At 47.5% G+C, this 22,074-nt stretch overlaps 1 protein-coding gene across 1 annotated transcript in view; it reads left to right on the forward strand.

Moving 5' to 3' along the window:
* Positions 1-15,571, forward strand: part of Pcp4 (Purkinje cell protein 4) — a 48,037-nt gene extending 32,466 nt beyond the window's left edge. Inside the window, exon 3 of the mRNA XM_090349466.1 lies at positions 15,160-15,571. Within this exon, the coding sequence (XP_090205592.1) occupies positions 15,160-15,287 (128 nt within the window). The 3' untranslated portion in view covers positions 15,288-15,571. The remainder of the gene's footprint in view (positions 1-15,159) is intronic.
* The last annotated feature ends 6,503 nt before the right edge of the window (positions 15,572-22,074 follow it).

The raw sequence follows: 22,074 nt of genomic DNA on the forward strand, positions 1-22,074 counted from the left end.
GCTAGGTTCTAGGCTCAGCTTCTACGTCCCCTTTCTGAAAGGTTCCTGGGTTGCTCTATGCAAAGTTCCAGTGCTTGGAATCACCATCCCATGAAGAAGCCCAGTTTTGGGCATCTCTACTTGTGCCTCCCTATAAGCAGAGATGCCAGCTGTCCCAGACATGACCAAGGGTCTTTCCAGTGGCCTAGCCACAGGACCTTCTGTCCACACAGATGCTCCAAAGAGGAGTGCCCAGGAGACAGAGAGACAGCATTCCCGACTCCTGTTTCATTGGCACATTTATGGCAGTCTGTCACATAGCAATAGTTAACTGGAACACAGCGAAACCTCTGCTTCTCTTCTCCCCCCAGCATCTTGTGTTCTGTTATTTGCTGGTTAGAACGTGATCTGTTCTGGACTCTTCACAGGGGAAGAACAACACTGCAACCCACGAGGTGTCTAGAGTTTCTTCTCTCCTTTGTCTGTTCACACAATATTGTAGATGTGGTGACACGATCAAGTTCTCCTAGTGGTGAAAGCATTGTCTAGGGCCAGGAAGGAACTAGCCAGGTCCACACAGGTCATTTGAAGAGTGTTAATAAACCAGGGCTTTTCTGCAGAGTTGCCTGCAGGGTTAGAAAACCCACCAAGGATAGGGTGGTCTCTGAGGCCCACAGGGAGGGGCCTGAAGAAACCTCTGCCAGTCCTAGCCCCCTCTTCCCCCCCCACCATGGCACTGCTGGCTAAGCACCTTTGCAGAATGACAGAGCATGTGGAGTTGCTAGATGTAGCAAGCAAAAGCAAAGGAGGTCTGCTCAAATTTCAATTTCTGATAAACAAATGAAAACCTTTATCATATACAATATTTGAGGCATAGTTATATGGAATTTTTTAGATTTGGAATTTAAAGGATATTCCAAATTTCTCTCTCTCTCTCTGTCTCTCTCTCTGTCTCTGTCTCTCTGTCTCTGTCTCTGTCTCTGTCTCTCTCTCTCTCTGTCTGTCTCTGTCTCTCTCTCTCTGTCTCTCTCTCTCTCTCTCTCTCTCTCTCTCTCTCTCTCTCTCATCTATATTCAGTTTTCCTTAGTGCCCTTCCCTCTGAATTCATGGGTCAGGCAAACCTGTGTTTTCTATGTCTTCCTCATTAAAAAAGAAAAGTAAAGTAAGCTTGAGCTTTAGCACTTTGGATTTGGGGGTCTCACATTTCTGCCCAGGCTGGCTGACCTCAGACCTGGATCCTGCTGTCTGCACTTTCTGAGCAGCAAGGATTGCAGGTGTGAAACACCATGCCCGGGCCTTTTATCCTAGAAATATTTGCAGCAAAGATAAAACTAGTATGGTTTTCCAATTGAAATTTAGCACGGGCTTTAGCAAAACAAAGAAAGAAAGGAGGAGGGCTCTACTGATGTCACCCTTTCGTCGTTTTGTGGGTGAGGATGGGGAGGACAACTGCCAGGCCCACCTTCCTTCCAACCACGAAGAAGAAAATTAATTACTTGGATGCCACTGCATTGAATTTAGTAAGATTTTTAATAATTTAATTTCCCTCAAGAATAATCTTCTTACTAACTAAATATCAGATGCTTCCTTTTGTGTATGTGATGGTCCGCTACCACTTGAACCATACCACTACTACTGGCTTTTTGCTGGTTAGGTGAAAATAGGATCTTACAAGCATTTCTGCCCTGGCTAGTTTTGAACCCTGATCTTCAGAATTCAGCCTCGGGAGAAGCAATGATTACAGGTGAGCCACCATGCTGTGCTTTCTTTAGGTTATGGACAGTCTTCCCTGTGCCCCAATGGGCTGGGTACAGAGCAGTGAGACCTAACCTATTGATTGGATGGACTTAGAAGATTGTGGGGAAGATGGGAACCCAAAGATGGGGTTCCCTGAATGCTTAGGAAACACTCCTGCCAGGAATCTGTGTTTTTGCTAAATGGAAGCTTGCTGCTATTTCTGTGCCTGGCGACTTCGTAGTTCTTCAGTATCTCTCAGCACTTCCTTTCCTCCACCGTCCCACATCCCTTATCAAAGATGACTGGAAATTGTCCCATGCCCGAGCATTCATTTAGAATGCCATCTTCTCAGGTCTCAGGACTCTTTAGTGGCTAGAGATGGATATAAGCTGAGCAATTGATTCTTTGTTATTTCTATTATTACTGTGAAGTAGTTGCACAAAGGAGCTGCCGTTTCGCATAGCCATTTACGAGCACAGTGCATCGTGATCCAGGTCGCTCCTTCAGCATTCTCACCCATCCTTTCCCTTCCCACCTTCTCCTAGAGCCCAGGTGCAGCACTGCCGAGCTGCATCCTTGCTACACTCTTTCCACTGTACAGAGCCACTAAGGGCAAGCACCACCATTAGATCTGTCCTTCTTGATGCTATCCTCTCTTAGACGTAGGACTTTGCTGTTCCAACACACACACACAAACCTTTATTTGAATTGATGTGCTGCGGCCAAAGTGAAATTACCTACCAGTCCATAAAACTCAAATAGTTTTCACAGTGTGCTTTGAAGCTTGGCCTGGCTGACAGAAATGATCCAGGAAGTTGCTTTTTAGGTTCCTCATGCTCTGGCTGGGGTGGAGGGGGCTGCTTGGAGCTCAGGCATGGTTTTGTAGGTGCTTCAAAAGGAAGAAAACAAATTCTGAGCATAGGCTGGCTTGATTGGCCATGACACCTCCTCATGGTCTCAGAAGGTGCTTGAAGGTCCCCCTTGGGCGGGTCCTCTGACTGGAAGAAATCTGAGGCACCAGTGAGGGGAAGGAAGGATAATGGCTGATATCTGAACATGGTTATTGCCAGGTGTGCATAGCTGATAGCACAGAGGGATTTTCTTGGAAATAACTATTTCAACAAAACAGGTGGAAACTGGAAAATTCAGTCTTTTATCTGGGGAAAAAAAAACCAAACAGCGTTTCCAACTGATTGGCTGCTGAGGAAAGCAGGGTTTCTTTTTGCTGTTCTCACCTTCATGTTCCTCACGTGTTGCAAAAAGGCTGCTGGCCTGAAATCAGATGTGAGGGGTGCAGAGGCTCCCCACTCCTGGCCAGGTTGTGCGCCCCTGATCTGACATTCCCGTCACTGCCGCTGGAAGGCCCACTCTTCCAATTTTATTTTATTTGTTTATTTTTACTTATCCTTAAGTGGTTGTGCAGAGAGATCTCCATCCACTGAATAGTATGACTGCACGCACCGCCCTCCCTCTCCTCACTTGTCTACCACCCTCCCCCTGACCTCGGCCTCCTGACAACCCATGTGCTGGCTAGCTTCCTGGCACTGACTTGTCAAGCTCTGAGGTGGTGGTAAGTGAACTGGGTTCATCCCCGTGCATATAACATACTTCAGTTAATACATTTGTGTTTGTATCTCTATCTTGACATCTCTAGATAGGCATATGACCCTGTGTATGTTGTTATGTATGGTTATGATTTAGGTCTAATTTCCACATATGACAGAAAACAATATTCCTCAGTTTCTCTGAATCCGACTTATTTCACCTAACCTATTTTTTTCAGGGTCCATCCATTTCCCTGAAAAATGACATAACATCATCCTAATGGAAAAGTAAAATTATATTGTATATTATACTATCTATATGTATGTATATATGCCACATTTTCTTGACCCATACATGCATTGAAGGCCATCTGGGGGCTGTTTTTACCTGTGGGTTCAGGAGATACCTACCCGGCTACGAACCCATCTGGAAATCCTCTGAGCATGCCAGGCTGTCCCTTCACCAGCACTATGGCAACTGAAGGCCAAGATTCAGCTACTTTTTGAAAAATTCTCACTAGTCTGTTTCCCAAGTCTATCCTCTTTCCTGATGCCTTAAATTGCAGTCATCCATGGAGAAATGGATCTGTAATTTTGAAATTGGGAGCTTAGATTCTTTGTAGGAACATTAGACAGGCTCTTAGAAGACGTTGTGAGCACGTCCAGCCTTATTCCGTTCACACTTCTGAAAATAAATGAAACTGTAACATCTTGCCAATTATCTATGTGTCAAGAAACTGCCAGTTAGGTCACCCTAACCATTCACCACTGGAGACCCAGAATTCCCTGCAACCTCTTTCTTCAGTTCAGCTGCAAATGACTGTAGTAAAAGGTCAGGTGTAAGAGCTCCTGGGAGATGCTTCTATTCCATGAGAAGTCAGCAGGTCGTGGATGCTTCTCTCTGGATTCTGTGCATATCAGTGCCCTCTTCCTGTCCTCTGGCCCCAGTTTCTATGAATGCCTCTTTGAACTCCATAGCCCCAAATGGAGATTTAATCACTGCATAAAGTTTTCCATCTAGACATACTAGCTTCTACTACTTGTGTTGATAATTAGAATGCTTCAGGATGATGTTTGAATGCTGGTTCTTTGAGAGATTATGGGATTTACAAAATTATTTTTAAAACTATTTAATTTTGGATACTTCCTGGTATTGCAAATTGATCTCTATTTCTGTGAGTTTGGAGAGAAAGAAAAGCAATACCCTGCTTCTCTTTTGTCCATAAGAATTCTTTGGAGGAGCAGGCAGGGCAGAGCCCTCGTACGCCAAGTGACTCAGCCCAGTGGGAAGACACCAGGTCCCATGGGATAGCTGGGTTACAGGATGGTTAGGGAAGTGGCCGGTGGGGAGCTCCACCCCTCCCCAGAGAAGCCCTCACTCCATTTCTTATTGGAACGGGCTCGCAGAACAGGACAGAGACATTTTCTTTTATTGTTGGGATAATGGATAGAGGGGTCATAATTATATTCATCAGGTAGTAGGTGCATCACTTCTCACACATTGATACCCCTTCTCATGCTTTTGTCCCCATTTCTCTCCCCTCACCCCCTCCCAACCATCTTGTTTCCCCCTCCTTTCCTTTGCTATTTCAAATAAACAAATAAACGTAAACACAGTATACCAAGTAACAAAGTACAGTAACAACATGAGATTAACCATAAGGGCAAAAAAAGAGAAGTGAACTAATAGAGTTCATTAAGAGCAACAATCACATAAGATAAAGCTCTTGTTTCCATATCCTAGAGTTCCTTTCATTTAGTCTCATCCTATATGACTTTATCTACATAGGTTTTGAGCTATTATAATCTTCAGCTAGGAGAATCCTAGATGTGTACTAATTATTACGAATGAGGGAAACCATTGAGCCTATGTTTCTTTAGGTCTGGATTACTTCACTTAATATGATTTTTTTTCCAAGTCTTTCCATTTCCTTACAAATGGAGCAATGCCATTCTTTCTGATGGCAGCATAGAATTCCATTGTGTACAAGAACCACATCTTGTTGATCCAATCATCTACTGAGGGGCATCTGGGTTGGTTCAATATCTTAGCTATAGTAAATAATGCTGCAATGAACATCGTTGTGCTAGTGGCTTTAATATGTCCTTGTTTCTGAACATTTGGGTAAATGCCACGTAGTGGAATTGCTGGGTCATAGGGGAGCTCTATGTTTAGTTTTTTGAGGACCTGCCATACTGCTTTCCATAGTGGTTGAACGAGTTTGCACTCCCACCAACAGTGCAGTAGTGATCCCTCCTGGCCACATCCCCTCCAGCATCTGTTTGTTATTAGATTTCCTGATCCTGGCCATTCTAACTGGAGTGAGGGGGAATCTCAGAGTTGTTTTGATTTCCATTTCTTTTATGGCCAGAGACGTTGAGCATTTTTTCTTGTGTCTATAAGGCCATTCTTATTTCCTCTTCAGAGAAGTCTGTCTTTTAATGGGATGGTTGTTTAGCCCGCCTTTTAATGGGATGGTTGTTTCTTTGGAGATTTGTTTTGAAGAGATTCAATTTCTTTAGCTGTAGATATATTTTAGATATTAGACCTTTGTCTGTCGTATGTCTAGTGAAGATCTTCTCCCACTCTGTGGGCTTTCTGTTTAACTTGCTAGCTACGTCCTTTGCCATACAGAAGCTCAAGGCAGAGCCATTTTCTATGAGCAAGTTGTGGTGATGCGGCCAGGCTGCAGCCGTAGGAAGAGCTGGGTGCAGCTGGCCATGGCTGGAGATCAGGAATTGTGGTTGTGACATGCAGCAGTTCCACATCTCAGCACGTCTTTCAGACATGTATGCACCCATATAAACCTGAGCACATGTGTGTGTAAACACAGTCACTGTTCTCTGGCATTCTGGAACAGACATGCCATCAGGCTCAGTGTCTGCAGAACAGGGTTTTATGCAGTGATGTTGATTTCTGCCTGGTTTTCTCAAGACACATAAACACTGCACAATGAAACAAAGCACAGGACACAGCTGAATGGGAAGTGAACGCTGGCAGCTGGCTTGGGGTGAACTTGAGATGCCTGGCTGCGTTGGACATGGCTGAGCTTGGGCTCTGCTTCACAGATCCCCTTTCCAAGAATCCCATAGAGCATCACACCAAGATTCCATTTCATACACTATGGAACAGTCCATTTTCCTAGACAATAGGTAGCATAGCAATCCTTGAATGCAGGAGAAAGGAGCAGCTGTCTGCCTAGATAGGAGGCGTGGGGCTTAGGGCCCAGTGTAGAAGGCCCCTTCTGAGCATAACTGGCTGCTTGGCTGACAGCAAAGCTAAGGAGAGCCAGACCATGTCACCCCAGTGTCATCAGGGATGAAGCTAAACTTGGTGTAGTGCTGAGGAGGATATTTTAACCAGGGAACTGAGAAGACAAATTAAAAAGGAAGCAAGGCTCACATCCTGGCCTGGAAACAGAGCTGGTTAGGAGAGGAGAAAGCTGGGCATCTTCTGTGCTCTGCTGCTGTGGCATCTTTGGACAGGTTCCGGGGAAGAACAGCAGGGGGAGAAATGGTTATTATCACCCACAGAGGCCTCTCTTTACTCTCTCCACTTCAGCTGACTAGGTACAGTCCAGAAGCTTGCTTGTGCACATGAAGACACCTGCCAGCATGATCTCTTCATGCACAGCAGGACACTTCATGTAATATTCTCTCTTCCACAGCCCCAGTGAACGAGGCATGGCTGTGGAAGACCCAGATGAACACATCAGAAAACACACCCTTGAGATTTGGTAGAAAAACCTTTATTTCGGGCACTGGCAGTCCTCCAGGAGGCCAGGACGCCATGAGGCTGGAGCATGGGCTGGGAAGATGTGTGAGCGAGATGCCCAGTGGCAGGATGGAGCAGAGACCACTCCTAAGGCTGTGTGTCTGGCTGCACCATCCAGTGTGGAGAAAGTGGGGGCCTGCTGCTGTCCCCTCCTGTCCCCTCCCTGGCTACAGCTGGAATCTTCAATCTAGAGCTCCTCACCCCATCACCCTCCGGGATCACTGCTACCTTTCCAGGTTTTGAAGGGGGGCCTGGGCAGTGTGTTTGGGAAAACCCACGGTGAATCCCCTCTGCTGTTCAGCCTCCATGTTGGAGGAAGAGAGCGAAGGACCAACAGCTCAAGCCTGGATTCCCATCTAACCCCAGTGCAAATGCAGGGAAGGCTTTGAATGTCAGGATGGTAAAGACTCTGTGAAGACTTGGGGCTGGAACTCCGCTCCTTCTTGTCAGACTCCATTGGTTTTGTTGTTGTTTTGTTTTGTTTTTGTTTTCCTCAGCAAAGTAGACATGTCGATGAGTCTGAGGACCCGAATCATGTTCTGAAATCTCTAGCCTTAGAATGTGTCTGTATTTAGAGATGGGGTCTGTAAAGAGCAAGGTAAACTGAGACCACCGGTGAGTCATGGGGTCCTTGCAGACAGGGACACGGAGCAATGACTCTGCTGGGACACCAGGGGAGAAGTCTGAAGGAGGCAGCTCTACCCCATCTACTCCACATCTCCAGGGCAGACCTGGAGGCTCCTGCTCCAGGAGGCAGCGCATTTCTGTGGCTGACAGTTGCCCCTGCTCCCAAGAAGGGGTGTTTGGCAACAAGAAGCATGCGCAACTAGCAGAGAATTCTCGCCTTGCCAATAGAAAACATTCTGTGAATGATCTTTATTTCTTCCTAGGCATGATGAATTTGGGGGAGGATTTGATCACCCTAGGGTCTCTTCTTTTCTGTCAATTCCCACCAGTTTGTTCACATTTGGTTAGTTGAGTATACAGTCAGGCAGTTGCTTTAGATAAGCCAGATGCAGCTCCTGTGAGCCAAGTCCTGGGTAATTGGAAAGAGATTCAGGGAAGCCAGGAGTAAACTCTTCTTAAAGCTGACCAAATTAGGTTTCGTATCAACCCCAACCTGGGTTGCCCAGTCCAGGACTGCGGGTTTCAGACTACCTCCATGTTGAGACAAAGACAAATGGCTCTGTCTTGGAAACAGCCAGAAGATGCTAGCCTGATAAACAGAGATGAAACGGGAGCTGTGTTTTTATTTGATTTGGAGACTATAAGGGAGGCAGAGAGGCCCCTCGCCTATTTCTGCTTTATGCCCAACTTTGCTCATTAGGCTCAGCCTCTTGGCAGAGACCTGGAAAATTGCAGTTCTCCACCCCAGCAGTTCCTCGTTCGGTAACTGAAGAGGGAGGCAGCCACCATAGCAAGGAAGCTGGACTCAGAGCTGGCTCTCCCGGCTGCTTCCTTCTGCTCAGCCCCAGAATCCTCCTGGCCAAAGGGCACCATGACCAGCTTGCTGGCCTTCTTGCCAGCTTCTTGAAGAATGAGTTGTCTGTTTTCATGAAAATACGGGGCTGTGTGTCAGCGCTTCGTTGTACCATGAAAATGTTTTTGATAGTTATTTTTTAAAATATAATTTTATTGTTATCATTAAGATGCTGTACAGATGGTTTGCCAGTTCATATGTCAGGTGATTTCTTTGGACAATTCCTACCCCCCCACCTCATTTACGTTGCTTTCCCCCATTCTCCCTCATCCCTGTCCACAAGTTATCATGCAGGTCATTTCCCCACATCGTGTCTGCTCAACACACCATTGCATTTGCATACTCTCCCTTTCTGTGTCTCCTACATTTTTTTTAATTATGATTTTTCTCAGAAGGAATTGACCTTTTCTCCAACACTGGATGCTTTGTCCTCTGGGAACATCTTGATCCAATTCGAGATTTATGGGATAAAAAGTCCATTCCTCACCTGCTTTTTTTTACCTGTCTCTTTAGCTTTCATTGCTCCAAGAGAAAGGTGTGTGTGTGTGTGTTTAGAAAGGAACCCACGCTGGGTCCCTGGGACCATAGGTGGCCTTGATTTGAAAGCCATGTTGGCCCCCAGCTAAGAGAATCCCCAGGGGTTTCTTGTGGATCCCCTTAATTATATCAAGGGCAACATGAGCGACAGATGTGAATTCTTTCCAAGTTAATATTACACTTTGAAAGAAGTAGGGCATCCCAGAACCTTGGCATTCAAATACCCCATTGCAGGGCATACTTAAGTTAAATGACTGTTATTTCTTTATAGTGTGCTAAAATGTGGGTCCTTTTATAGTATGCAATGTGCTGCGACTCCTAATGAAGGAAAACTCCCACTCAGGACTATTATAGTCCAATTTACTGCTTAGGCACAAATTTCTAATCTACAGGCCTAGGCCTTAGGAAGTAATTTGTTTCTATCAAATAAATCTTAGACTATGGAGAGCTATGCATACAAAAAGGAAAGCCTTTTACCCATCTCTCTCTCTCTCTGTCCCCACCCCCGCTTTGTATCTGTGTGCATATGGGTTGTGTGTGTGTATGTATGTGTGTGTTACAACTAAAAGCTGTCTTGTGTTCATAGCTTATTGATTGCACCAAGAGACAATATTCTTGTAGCATCACACACACACAAAAATTTCAAGTATATTTAAAAATTTCTCTTCCCAAGCTAATGTTCTGTTTTGTTTTAGAACTAGGGATTAAATCCAGGGCCTTTGTATGCTTCCTCCCCCTCTCTGCCCCCCATCTGCCTCCAAGATACCCACATTAGTGTAATTTCAAATTATGCTTCATTTGAAACTCTATCCAATCTCGAGCCATTCCAAGATCTGTAATAGCTCTGTCATGCACCAGGTAACATTGAATGTCTGTTAATTTCTGAGGAACTAACATGAAATACTTGAAATGTGTACGGATGAGTAAGAGTTTTTCATAAAATCGTATGTTTAGATCACGACTAGTCCTGCTGCCTCTGTCCCTCGGGAGGAGGTGTGGAGGAAGATTTTGACCTTGACCACGATCTGAGCTTGTGTTCCTCTTACCTGGGCGTCCACCTAGACTGCCAAGTTGTCACTGGACAACCTTTACTCACGCTCTCTTGAGCAGCCTTCTGCTTTGATTTTAGAGACCCTGAAATTCTATGCCCTTTAAATATGTTTACCTATTTCTTTCATTTTCCTCTGGAAAGCAGGGACTAGGCTATGTTCTCTGCCATCTCCTGTCCCCAGAATGGTGATGGTTCAAATGAGGGCCACATGCTAAGAGAGAAATTCTCTATGACTTCTGATGGAGCACTGGGCAAACCACTCCATTTGCCTGGTGATTGATGGCATTCTGTCATTAGAGATGTGAATCATTAAAGGAAGACACACTTTCTCCAACAACTATTCTAATGGGTCCATGCTGAAGTCCGTCATCTTGGCCTATGTCGAAAGAGCAGAAAGTAGCACAGTAATGTAGAACACATGCAAGATTAGGGGCAAGAGCCCAGGCCAGAGTCAGAGTCAGCTGAGGCCAGTAGTTACCAGGTGAAAATGTCATTGTCTCTGAGCCTTTGTAAAGCAGGGGCAATGCATGTTTCCTGCAGAAATGGGTGCAGAAGTCAAACAAAAGACTGCAACACTACTTGAAAATCCATAAAGCTCGCAAGTTAGGTGCGATTGTGGGCAGATTTGTGCCTCTCCATTCCCCAGTTTGTGTTTTGTGTCTTGACCTCCCCGTGGTCAGAATGTGATTATATTTGAGGATGGCTCTCTTTTGAGAAGATGGATGTTAAACGAAGCCATTAGATTCTATTTCCACAGGACTGGTTTCTGATGTGGAGAGGAAGTTTGGACTTCCAGGGAGACACTGGGGACGCATGCCTCTAGAGGTGAGGGTGCCTTGATCATCTACAGGTCAAGGACAGGGAGGGGCCCAGGAGAAGTCAGACCTGCTCACATCCCGATGCTCACATCCTGATCTCAGACTTCCATCCCTCAAGCTGGAGAGAACAAATATCTCTTGTTCATGCTCTGATCTCTGCCAGTTAGTCATGGCAGCTTAAGAACACAAATACTGGCCATTCAGTAATTATCTGCTGTTGGGTTGTTCATTGATTTGCTCCGACATTGGACTCTATGCTTACTGGAATGGAAAAATGTACACTAAAGTTTAGCCTGTCTCATCACTTCCCTATCTTACGGATTTCTCTAACACTCTCAGAGATTTGTGATACTCCTGTGGGATTGTCTTCAGCTGGTAGTAATTCCTGACTTTTGTATATCATGTTCTCTAATTTACATTTGCCCACCAAATGGTCTGTAAGTGTAGGAGGGAGGGCCTATTTTACGCTCAATTCAAAAAGTCACCTATTACCATTAGGTCTTGAAGAAGGGCTACTTGAACATGTTCCTGTGACAGAATTAAAGGCAGTAGCAGAAGCGACTCCCCGTCTCAATTGCTTCAGGGAAATGATGGTATTTCAGGAAAGTAGTACAAGAAGTGTCTGTGATAGCGTGCAATAGAAACCTGAACAGGATCCTGTTGTTTCCAGTTGACGTCATGGCAGAGGTGAATCATGTGGTGGCCTCAACTCCACCCGCGAACATCTTTTCCTTGTGACGCAGGGCCACTGGCAGAGCAGTGTGCCAGGACTGTGCTGGGTCAAAGAATTTCAGTTCACAGGAAAAGACCTACTTATTTGAGGGCCCATTCTGCAAGCCAGTGACTTGGGGCCATTCCTGCATCAAGCCAGGCCCAGGTCCAGCTGCATAGCTGGTTGGGAAGTGGCTGTGGTGGAGAATGGCCATGACAGGATTTGGCCATGCTGGGAATTGCATGCCCCTCCAAATCAGGGCCCAGGTGACCAGCGGGCCCCACCACTGAGCGGATGTGGGGAATCTCCAAGTCCAGAAGTTGCTTTACTGCCCAAGGCAGGACAAGGCAGCCTTTCACGGTCAAGGAATCTGTAGGCCGTGTTCTGGGATACCAATCTATGTTTTGCTCACTCCCTGAGTGGGTCAGCTGCCATGCCAGCCAGGCCCAGAGTTCTCTGGCATGAAGATTTACCCTCAGTGGGGCCACTGGGGTCGTAGGCTTCCTCAGGTCCTGAGCCCTGGGCTGGGCGCTGTGAGGATGCTGCTCCCTGGGTATCTTCTCCTGGATCCCTCTGCCCCTACTCTATCTTCAGTGTTCTGTCTTTAGATAGTCCCTTTCCCTGAGGTCACAGTGCCACCTCCTTCTGACTTCCTTCATCCATGAACTCTTGGTCTGGCCTCCAGGGGACTGGACCAAGCCATCTCTGCCCCTTCCCCACCAGGCAAAGACGCGTGTAGAAAATGGAAGTCAGTTACCACCACAGAGGGGACTCAGAGTCTTAGTCTTCCAGCTAAAATTCTGACAGCAGAGCCATGTCAGGACTCCTTTGCAGGCGAGGGTTACTCACTGAGCGTGGACGTTGTGTCAGAGCCTGTGTAAGAAGCTAGGACAGGTCCTACCCTCCCTCAGAGACTCGCATTCAGGTGGGGTGGGGAGACCTGGGGCAAAGGAGGAAGGAAGAGCCAGGGTGGAGTGCAGGGCATGCGCGGGGGTCCCATACGTGGGGCCCTGTGGCCTCCAAGCTGGCATCCTGGGCTCTCTCTGGGAGCCAGCAGCAGATGCTGTTTTGGTGTAAGAGGGAAGGGAGCACCTCCTCTGAGTCACCTGAACCAGGAGCCTTCAACTCCATCAGTGGGGTCATTGGAAGAGAAGCTTGATGGGCTTGGAGGTGGGGAGAGCCTCTGGTGCCGGGAACCTGTCTAGAGTCCTTTCCCACACCTCCCCCTCCTCTCCCTCCTCCTGTTCCTCTTCCTCCTCCTCCCCCCTCCTCCTTCTCCACCCCTTCTCTCCTCCTCCTCCTCCTCCTCCTCCTCCTCCTCCTCCTCCTCCTCCTTCTCCTCCTCCTCCTCCTCTTTAGCCCTGCCGGTCCTGACGGCCTGGACCCCACAGAGCCACTCCAAGCCTTCCCATCACTTTTGCAGCTCTGTGCCCTGACTCCTGGTGGCATTCTAATGTGTCCCTTCTCTGCTGCCAGAGGGAATAATTCCTCATCCTTATCCTCACTCCTGTGGCGCTGCAGACCCCCCAGAAGGAATGCAACAACTCCTTGAATATTAGTGATTGCTTTTTATTCTTAATATTATGATATTTTTTTCAAACAAGGGAAGGATCAATACATCACTCTTGACTGAAGATATTAGTTTAAGATGTAATTCCAAAATTGATGTCATGACTCATCCTCACTCCGTCACATATGCCCTGCCTATGCATAATCTTCTGCATCTTCATTTGTCATTTGCCACAGAAACAAAATTATGATGTCCCTCCTCCGGGCTCCCCTCCACCCCCCTATTGTAAACTAGAGAAGATGAATCAGGCCCGGCAAGATCTTGGGGGAGTCAACACACGCCCAGCTTCCCTTGGATTCTGTGAATCAGTCCTTTGTCACAACTGCAGCTGGTGAGGGTTCTCCCAGGGTGTGGGGGGCCTTCAGGACTGCAAACCTCCTGTGAATGATGCTGATTCCCAGGGCTGCAGACCCACAGCTGTGTCAGTACTGAACGTCCTGCTGTCGGCGTGGAGCTGGACGTCTGCATCTCACAGTCTTGCCTCCCTGCATCCACTGAACATGTTTAAAGTTTGCATCTGAGCCTCGGATGACTCCAACTCTCTGAGATGGCCCTTCTCCTGCAGAGAAGCTCAAACTGTGTTGGGGCCCTGGTGTCCTGGGCAAGGTGCTGGCTGGCTCCGGGATCACTGGGGCTTTTTGGGGTGACCAAGGGCAGCCTAGCATTCCATGTCAGGACACTCACAGTCAGCTTCCACGGCCCGGGCCCCAAGTCTGGAGGAGAGGAAAATGGATTTTTGATTTAGGCCACAAACCCACTGTCTAACAAGTGGGCAGGGCCAGGCACTGTGTTCCTTTCTCTACATGGAAGTGTGGCTGCAGGGCTCTGAGAAGAAGTGGGGCATCTTTAGGCAAACTGAGGATGTGCGGTGGAAATGCCTTGCAAGACAGTCAGATTTTCCTTCACATCAGCCTGCAGTCTCTTTCTCCCCATCTCTGTCATCTATCCATCTTCTGTCATCTGTCTGTCCTATCTATCTATCTGTCTGTCTGTCTGTCTGTCTGTCTGTCTGTCTATCTATCATCTATCATCTCTCTATTTGTCATCACCTATCATGTGGCTTTGGCCCAGGTCTTATGGGAAGTGGGCCCTGTCCTCTGCTCTGGCTCCCGGTAACCACAAGGCCTTGTCACTTCCCCAGTGGACAGGTGTTAGGTTTGACTGAACTTGAGAGACTTTAAAAATGCTTGCTGTCTCCCCTGGCGCATCCTCTCCCTGGGGAGTGTGTCACCATGAAGGTGGTTGGGAAGCCTAAGTCTGGGTTGGGTCCCCATGCTGGAGATAAAGCACCAGACAAAGGTCCAGCCTTCACCAGTCTGGAGGATTTGAGAAGAATTTTTTTCCTTGTGCGGCTGGAAGATTTTGTTTCCTTGTTTGGTCTTCTATTTGGCCAGCGCTTGGTGAGGGACAAGGAGCATGCCCCGTCACCTTGAACTGGCTGCGACTCTATCCTCAACCACCTCTCCAGTGGTGAACTGGCTGCGAATCTTGTGCTTTAGCAAGTGAATTGCTAAGACTCCCTGCCAGTGTGTGATTTGAGAAACTTTAGTTTCACCTCTCAGGTCAAATTGTGTCAGTCATTCAGTCACAGCTAAGATAAGAACCAACGAAGGCGATAAACAGATCTCACTGCCCATGAGAAGTACACACAGGAACACAAAATGTCACCGGGCCAACTCTGAGCTCTTCTGGAACCAGCTAACATACTTAAGTACAAGTTGTCCCCGTGTGAGATCCCTTGAATTTTAAAAACCTATACAGAAAGCGGGGTTGTAAGGGACAGAAAACCAAGCACAGAAATGTAGCAGTGCCCAGGCTGCCTCTTGGATATAGGGTCCAGGCAGTGTGGGGTGCAGGCAGCTGGGTGGACTGTCTCGAGCTTTGCCTATCCTGAGCGCTGGGTGCCTCTCCCGTCGGCAGGCTTGTGATTGCCTTGTTTGTATTTATCTGTTACAGATGGGCAGAAGAAAGTTCAGGAAGAATTTGACATCGACATGGACGCACCTGAGACAGAACGTGCGGCTGTGGCCATTCAGTCCCAGTTCAGAAAGTTCCAGAAGAAAAAGGCTGGATCTCAGTCTTAGCAAGGGAGCCCTTTCCTTCCCCGCCTGACGACACCACATTCAACCATCTTCTGTCAAGAGATGAACAGAGCAGCACCCTAGAGAGAAGTCATGCCCACACCACACACTCGCTCACTGCAAACCCAACATGCATGTACAGAAACCCATACTCTCTCCACCTGGTAGGCCGCTGTAGACAATGGCGTTGTGAGTAGCTTCGTCTCTGTGTTTGGCTCCATTGCCATTCTGCCTGTAACTCTTTTCCTGGATGTTGTAATTAAAGGGAGTGACGAAGAGTGAGTCAAGTGTGCCTTCATCTCTTCTTCATATGAACCTAGGGACTTCCTGGGAGTCAGATGTAGCAGAACGGCCAATGGCCTTTCAATGGAGATGTACCTCGATGCCTCCTGTTAGGTGCTAATGCATGGAGATGGTGGGCCATCTCCTCAGCCATTCCTGTCTCCCCCTGGAGGGTGCTAACTGCCAGAGGGCCACGGCAGAGAATTTCCCTCCTTATGGTGGAAGTTCTGCCCCGTGTCCCCAGGCGCTGTGCTCCTGGAGTTACGATCCGTCCAGGACCCCCGGGGATGAGGCAGGCCACTCAGAAGGACTTGTTCAAAGGGATCCCCCAAGTGCTCTCTTTTCCTCGCCCGCCATCTCTTCTTGTAGCTGTTGTCCTACAACTCTGACAAGTTGCCTTGTATTGTCTGAACAGGTTCCCTGGGCAGGGGAAAGAGGCCATGATGCGGGTGAGACTGTCCCACACTGCCAAACTCCAGCTTGTGGCATGTGTACCTGTGTGTATACCTGTGCATGTACCTGTGTGTGTGCCTGCGTGTGTGTGTACCTGCGTGTGTGTACCTGTGTGTGTACCTGCGTGTGTACCTGCGCGTGTGTGTACCTTCGTGTGTACCTGCGTGTGTGTGTGTACCTGCCCTGGGTAGTGGATAGCTACCTGGCCCCTGAGGTGGTGACTGCACTGTTGTGTGAGCTTTGTCATGTGTGTTTGCACATGTGAACCTTCTGTGCAGTGTATGTAGGCGTGAGAGGTGGAAGGAGGGGAACTGGGGAGCTGTCAGTGCAAGAGCTGGTGGGGGTGGTGACACCATTTCTTCACGGGCCCTTTGATGAGAGCAAGGAGCCCAGAACAAGATAGGCTGGCACGCCCCAGCGATGTACAGTCATAAGAAAATCCATTTGAGGGGTGGGGAGTTTGGCCTAGTGGTAGCGTGCTCGCCTAGCATGCACGAAGACCCGGGTTTGATTCCTCGGTACCACATACATAGAGAAAGCCAGAAGGGGTGGTGTGGCTCAAGTGGTGGAGCGCTACCTTTGAGGAAAAAGCCCAAGGACAGTGCTGGCTCTGAGTTCAAGCCCTCGGACTGGCAAAAAGAAATGAAAATCCATTTGAAGGTTTGTTCACTGTCCCTCTGGCCAGACCCTTCCCCATGGCTGTGCAGCATGCAGGAATGCTCGTCGACTTCAGTCAGGAGCACTGTGGAGGATTAGTCTGCACAAACAGCCAGGGAGGGCCAAGGGCGGTCACTGGGGGCGGGCAGGTGGCTGAGCAGCCCCCAGAGGAAAGGCTCCAGAGAAACAGATGGATGCCACAGAGACGGGGTATGTGGAAATCCCTATAGTGAGCTCAGAACCCAGTGAATGCTTCTGTCATCCACGTTATTTCCAGTAGCACCCCACTACTCTCTTTTTTTCCTATTTTTTTATTGTAACTAGTAAAAGGGTTACATGATATTTGCCAGATAGAAGGTGCATTAATTCACATACATTGATACCCTTTCACATGTCTTGGTACCCATTTCCCTCCCCCCCACACCCCCCACCCGTCTTGGTTTTCCCCCCTTCCCTATCAAATTTCAAATATCCAAATACAAATAAATTCAATATATCAGATAACAAAGTGAGATACTATACCAATATGAGATAACCAAGGGACAGCAAAGGAGATGAGAGACAACATAGTACATTAAGGACAACAATCATTCATTATATGGCTTTTGTTTCAATATCCTGGAGGTCCTTTCAATTAGCTTCATATTATATGGCCTTATGTATCCAGATTTTGCTCTATCGGGGTCTGTCTCTGGAGGATGGCAACTCAGCTCCTTTCCTCTCAACCTGGGGTGGGGAGAATGTAAGCAATTCCATCTGAGCCATGGAGATGAATTTAAGTGCGTGCCTGCGTGTGTGTGCGTGCGTGTGTGTGTGCGTGCATGTGTGTAGGGGTGATTCCTGGTGTGATCCTCAGCCTGAAGGTGGGGTGCGCTGAGTCGAGTCTCCAGAGCCAGCAGAAGAGGCTCCAGAAGTCTCTAGAAAGCTTGCCCTTCCGGTGGGCTGCAGCCTCCCTTCTCAGGAAGAGGAAGAACCTCTTTCAGATGTGACACAAGACGTCATCGGCCAGGGCCTCACAAATTCACACTGGTTCCATGAATATGGAATCCCTACTCTGTGGGTGAACTTAGTCCTCCGGCCACAGAGCAGGGCAGTCGTCCTGGGCAGGTGGTGGGGGAAGACGTCCATCAACCGGATGGCAAGAAGAGAATCAGGGGGAGTGTGGTGAGGCCTCAGGACACTGGTTTGGAGAACCACTGGAAAGCACTGGAGCCTTCCTCCATGAGCTGGAAGATGGCAGGGGCTCCTGGACAGAGGAGGGTAGGGGCCTAGCTTTGTGGTCTGGCAGCCAGAAAACAGGACTCCAGGCACTTGAAACTTGGATCCATCTCTGATTGGTTGGCCAGGTTGGCAGGTTGGCTAAATGACCTCAAGAAAGTAAGCTGCTTCTGAAAGCTGGTTTCCTTAACATCCAGTCCAGTAGGAAGTGTTAGCAGTTTTCAAATGAGAGATAAAGTACACAAGTGCTTGGCTTGGCATAGGCATCTTCTGAGTGGAAGCCATTCCATCTCAAGGTGGTGGGTAAGCCAGGGTGGTGAGGTGAGTCGTGGGTTTCTCACCAATACCCTTGACCTCAACTGCAGGCCTCTGATTTCCAGTTAGAGCAGTGGTGAGGACCTGACCCAAGCTGGATTCGGTCAATCAGGAGATTTTTCCCTATTAGTTTGAACTGTGTAACATGAACCCGCTGATGGGAGGAAGATGCTGAGTTGGGGATCCAAAGTGATACTGTGACAGCTTAAACCTGAGAAAGAGTGCTTACATTTAAATGTCTATTTCCTATGACTCATGACTACTAGTGCAAAAAGCTGGAAAAAACCTATGTGGGGAGAGAAGGAAAAAGACAAGGAAAGAATTCACTCAAGGGGGATGGTGAAAGGGGACCAAGGTTGAGTTCGTCCTTTGATCGCAATCAACAGGAACTTACATTTGCTCAAAAGAGAGAGCGTGAGATTCCAGGAATGATGCGGGCCAGGGGGGCTACATTAGACTTAAAAGAAACTGGGGCATGGGCCACAGTGGGGAATAATTGATGCCTATATGATTAGGTTTATAACATGTTATGACTTTCACTACAGCTTTAGAGTTTTCTTCATAAAGACTTCGAATATCTCTTTTTTTCTATTTCTAGCTAGTTCATGCTGTTTGTTATCCTTCAAAATAGAACTTTGAGCATTAGCTATCTATTTTTATGTAATCTAAGGAAATTACTGAATTAGATATTTAGAGCTGAATATATTCATCTTAAGTTATGGAGTATTTTTTAGTAGGATTTTGGGGCTGATTTCCAGGTACACAATACTATTATCCACAAATAATTCTGACTTTTTTTTATTATGTTAAACTCTCTTCCTTTTTTCTTGTCTGCCTTACAATCTGTTCTCGTGTCTTAGAGGAAATTTAGGTGTTAGTTTGGACAGCAGTGGTAATAAGCCATAGCCTGAGATGGATAGGCAGTGTGTTTTAAGATGATTAATTTCCTCAAGATTTTGAATTTCCTCAAATCCTGTAGGCATCTTACTATTGAACCCATACAATTTATATAGCCTTAAGATTAGCCTGAATAAATGAGTATGATGATAGAGTGTGACTGCAGAGGGAGGGAGATCTCAGAAGTAGAGCTTACCTGAGATTCGTGTTTAAGGACACGGTTTGTACTTGTGAACCCCTAAGCGAGTTCACTAGATTGTAGCTCAGTCGCAATGGTTAGGGGAACTCACTTGACCATTCGATGACATTCAGTGTCTTAGCTGGGGTTGCTGTAACAAAATGCCTCCAACTGGGACACTTGAACACATTTTCACAGTTCCAGAAGCTGGAAGTCCAGATCAAAGTACTATTAAACTTGGATCCTGGTGTGGACTCTTCTTGGCTAGCAGTCAGCTGCCTGCTTGCTGAGTCCCCACATGGCAAAGAAGGACAAGGAAGAGGAAGAGGAGGGGGAGGAGGTGACACAGAGAGACAGATGGAGCTCCAATGTCTCGTCCTCTCATAAGGGCACTAATCTCACCACAAGCCCTAACCCCACACCTTGTCTAAGTTTAGTCGTGTGACAAGACTAGAATCTCTCAGTATGGTCTTATTGGGGGTGAGACTTCATCATATGAACTGGGGATATACAAACACCAGCTTGCATTTGCACTCCACACTTTGCAATTTGATACAGATTGAATAATGATGGGATTTTACTTACTGTTCAGTTTTATTTTTCTTTGAGGAATTGTTTTATGCCCACTGCCTGCCATTCCCTCTCTTGTTGTTGTATTCCTATGGCTCTCCTCTCCTCATGCCTGTGATAATTGACTGTTCAGTGCCCTCTTGGAAGTCCCATGTTCTTTTGTTAACAGATACTTCATTGAAAGGGGATTAAGAGAAAGCTGCTCTGCTGGATGGAGCTCCCTGGGCACTAAGGGTCTGCTACATATTGATGGGTTTGAACACACAGACACACACACACACACACACACACACACACACACACACAAGCACACACACATGCATGTGCACACAAGCACATATACCCCAGCACAGTTGGAGATCAGAGCCCAATTAGCCACTCACTATGGATTACTCGGAAGACTACTAAAAATGGAACCACTCAACCTTTTTCTCTCTGCCCTGCACAGCTGATTTGAAAATGAGGATTTTTGCAAACCCCCAAAGCTGCCCTGTTCATGTTCATTATTTCTATGGGACTCAGTGTTACATTTTTCCTCCACCTGCAGGATTACAGGATGGGGTTCCAGTTCTCTGTGACTGCTTCTCAGACTTCTACTGGGATCTTTCTTACATTCCCCCAAGTCAAGAATGAGTTCCCAGGCTCCTGTGAACTCAACTGTGGTGCTCAAGGCCGGGCAGTGTCTGACTTAATGACATGGATTCCAGCCCACAGACACGTAGAGCCCTGTGACATCACGGTTGGAGTCCACAAGCATTTCTTTCTGAATGGTTGTCTTCTCCACCAAGCCCCACGGGGTCAGAGATACCTACTGGGTTGGCAGTGTAGAAGCTGTGTAAAGATTTGTAGCAAGAATGAATGAATGATCAGGCTGAAGCTGTGACCCAGTGGTAAAGAACCTGTCTGGTGTGCAGGACCCCAGGGCCTCCCACCACCACCACCACCACCACCACCAAAATTAGTGAACATGTACGCACAGTCTGGGCATGTGCTCTACCGGAAACCATCTTGTAACCTATTTGAGGGCAGGTGCACACTCAGGAGAAATGTCACCTTTGTTTCCCTCCAGTAAACAGTTCTAGAAGACGTTGTCTTGATCAGTGGTCACAAGCCCCAGCCTTCTTCTCGTGTCCACAGCAGGTCGTAGCAAGCCACTGGAGTGGAGGGCTCAGCACAGGGGCAGTTTTGGAATTTCCCCTATCACCGCAAAAGACCAGATAAGTCCTGAGCCTGTGGTGCCTCGAGGTCAACAGAGAAAACCATTTGTCATGTCTTCTTCCCACTGTCTGTGGAGCGTAGCTCTGCCTGCCCAGGACAGCGGATTGGTTTGAAGAAGTGACTACCTTAAGATGAGGACTTTGGCTATAACGCTAGGCTTTGGTCTCTGCCTACCCCCATGTGAAACGCTACAGGAAAGAGACAGCACAGTCACTGTGTGGAGTCATTCCTGTGGGTCAGGCTGGGTCCAGCTTCTTTGCTCGTATTGTTTCATTCAACCTTAATGCTTCTGTATTTAAGAAGTGGCAGAAACTCAGGCTCAGAGAGGAGGAGCAGGAGCACCTGGGGTCATGCAGCTATGAGAGCTGAGGCTGAATTTCTTCTCTGAGCTTGACTTCATAGCCTGAACTCTTCGATGTCCACTTTACCCAATGCGAGCTGTAGACCATGACTATTTCCAACACTCAGAGCTTTCTAGGCAGGGTGGGTGTTGCCCAGACACTTCAACCTGCAGGGAGCTCTGAAAAGGCCTCACTGATGCATGGTTCTCTGGAGACCCAGGCTCCAAATCTCAGAAGTAGTGATGGATAGAATACTTACCCCAATGTCAGCCACGTCCTAATCCCCAGCAGATGGGGGCCTGAGGAAGTCCAGGTGTGATGGAAGTCAGAGGTCAGGATCTGGAAATGGGAAGGTCACTTTGGATTAACTTGGTGGTCCATCACCACGGGACTCTGTAAGGGGGAATATCAAGACGACATCGTCGTAAGGAGGAGCTGAGATGATAGCATGGAGGTGAGAATGCCTTGCTTTGAGGACAGAGGAGGGGCCATAGCCAAGGACTGTGGGTGGTCTCAGAAGCTGGGAAACGTCAGGAGAGAGGGTTCTGGGAGCTTCCGGGTGAAATAGAGCCCTACTGAGATGGTGACTCCATTTTATAAGATTCACTCTGAACTTCAGAACACCCAGAATTATGGTATAATGAATCTAAGTTATTTGATG

Source organism: Megascapheus bottae, chromosome 1 (assembly GCF_031878675.1).
Source record: "Megascapheus bottae isolate mThoBot1 chromosome 1, mThoBot2.hap1, whole genome shotgun sequence".
In the NCBI taxonomy this organism is placed as follows: domain Eukaryota; kingdom Metazoa; phylum Chordata; class Mammalia; order Rodentia; family Geomyidae; genus Megascapheus; species Megascapheus bottae.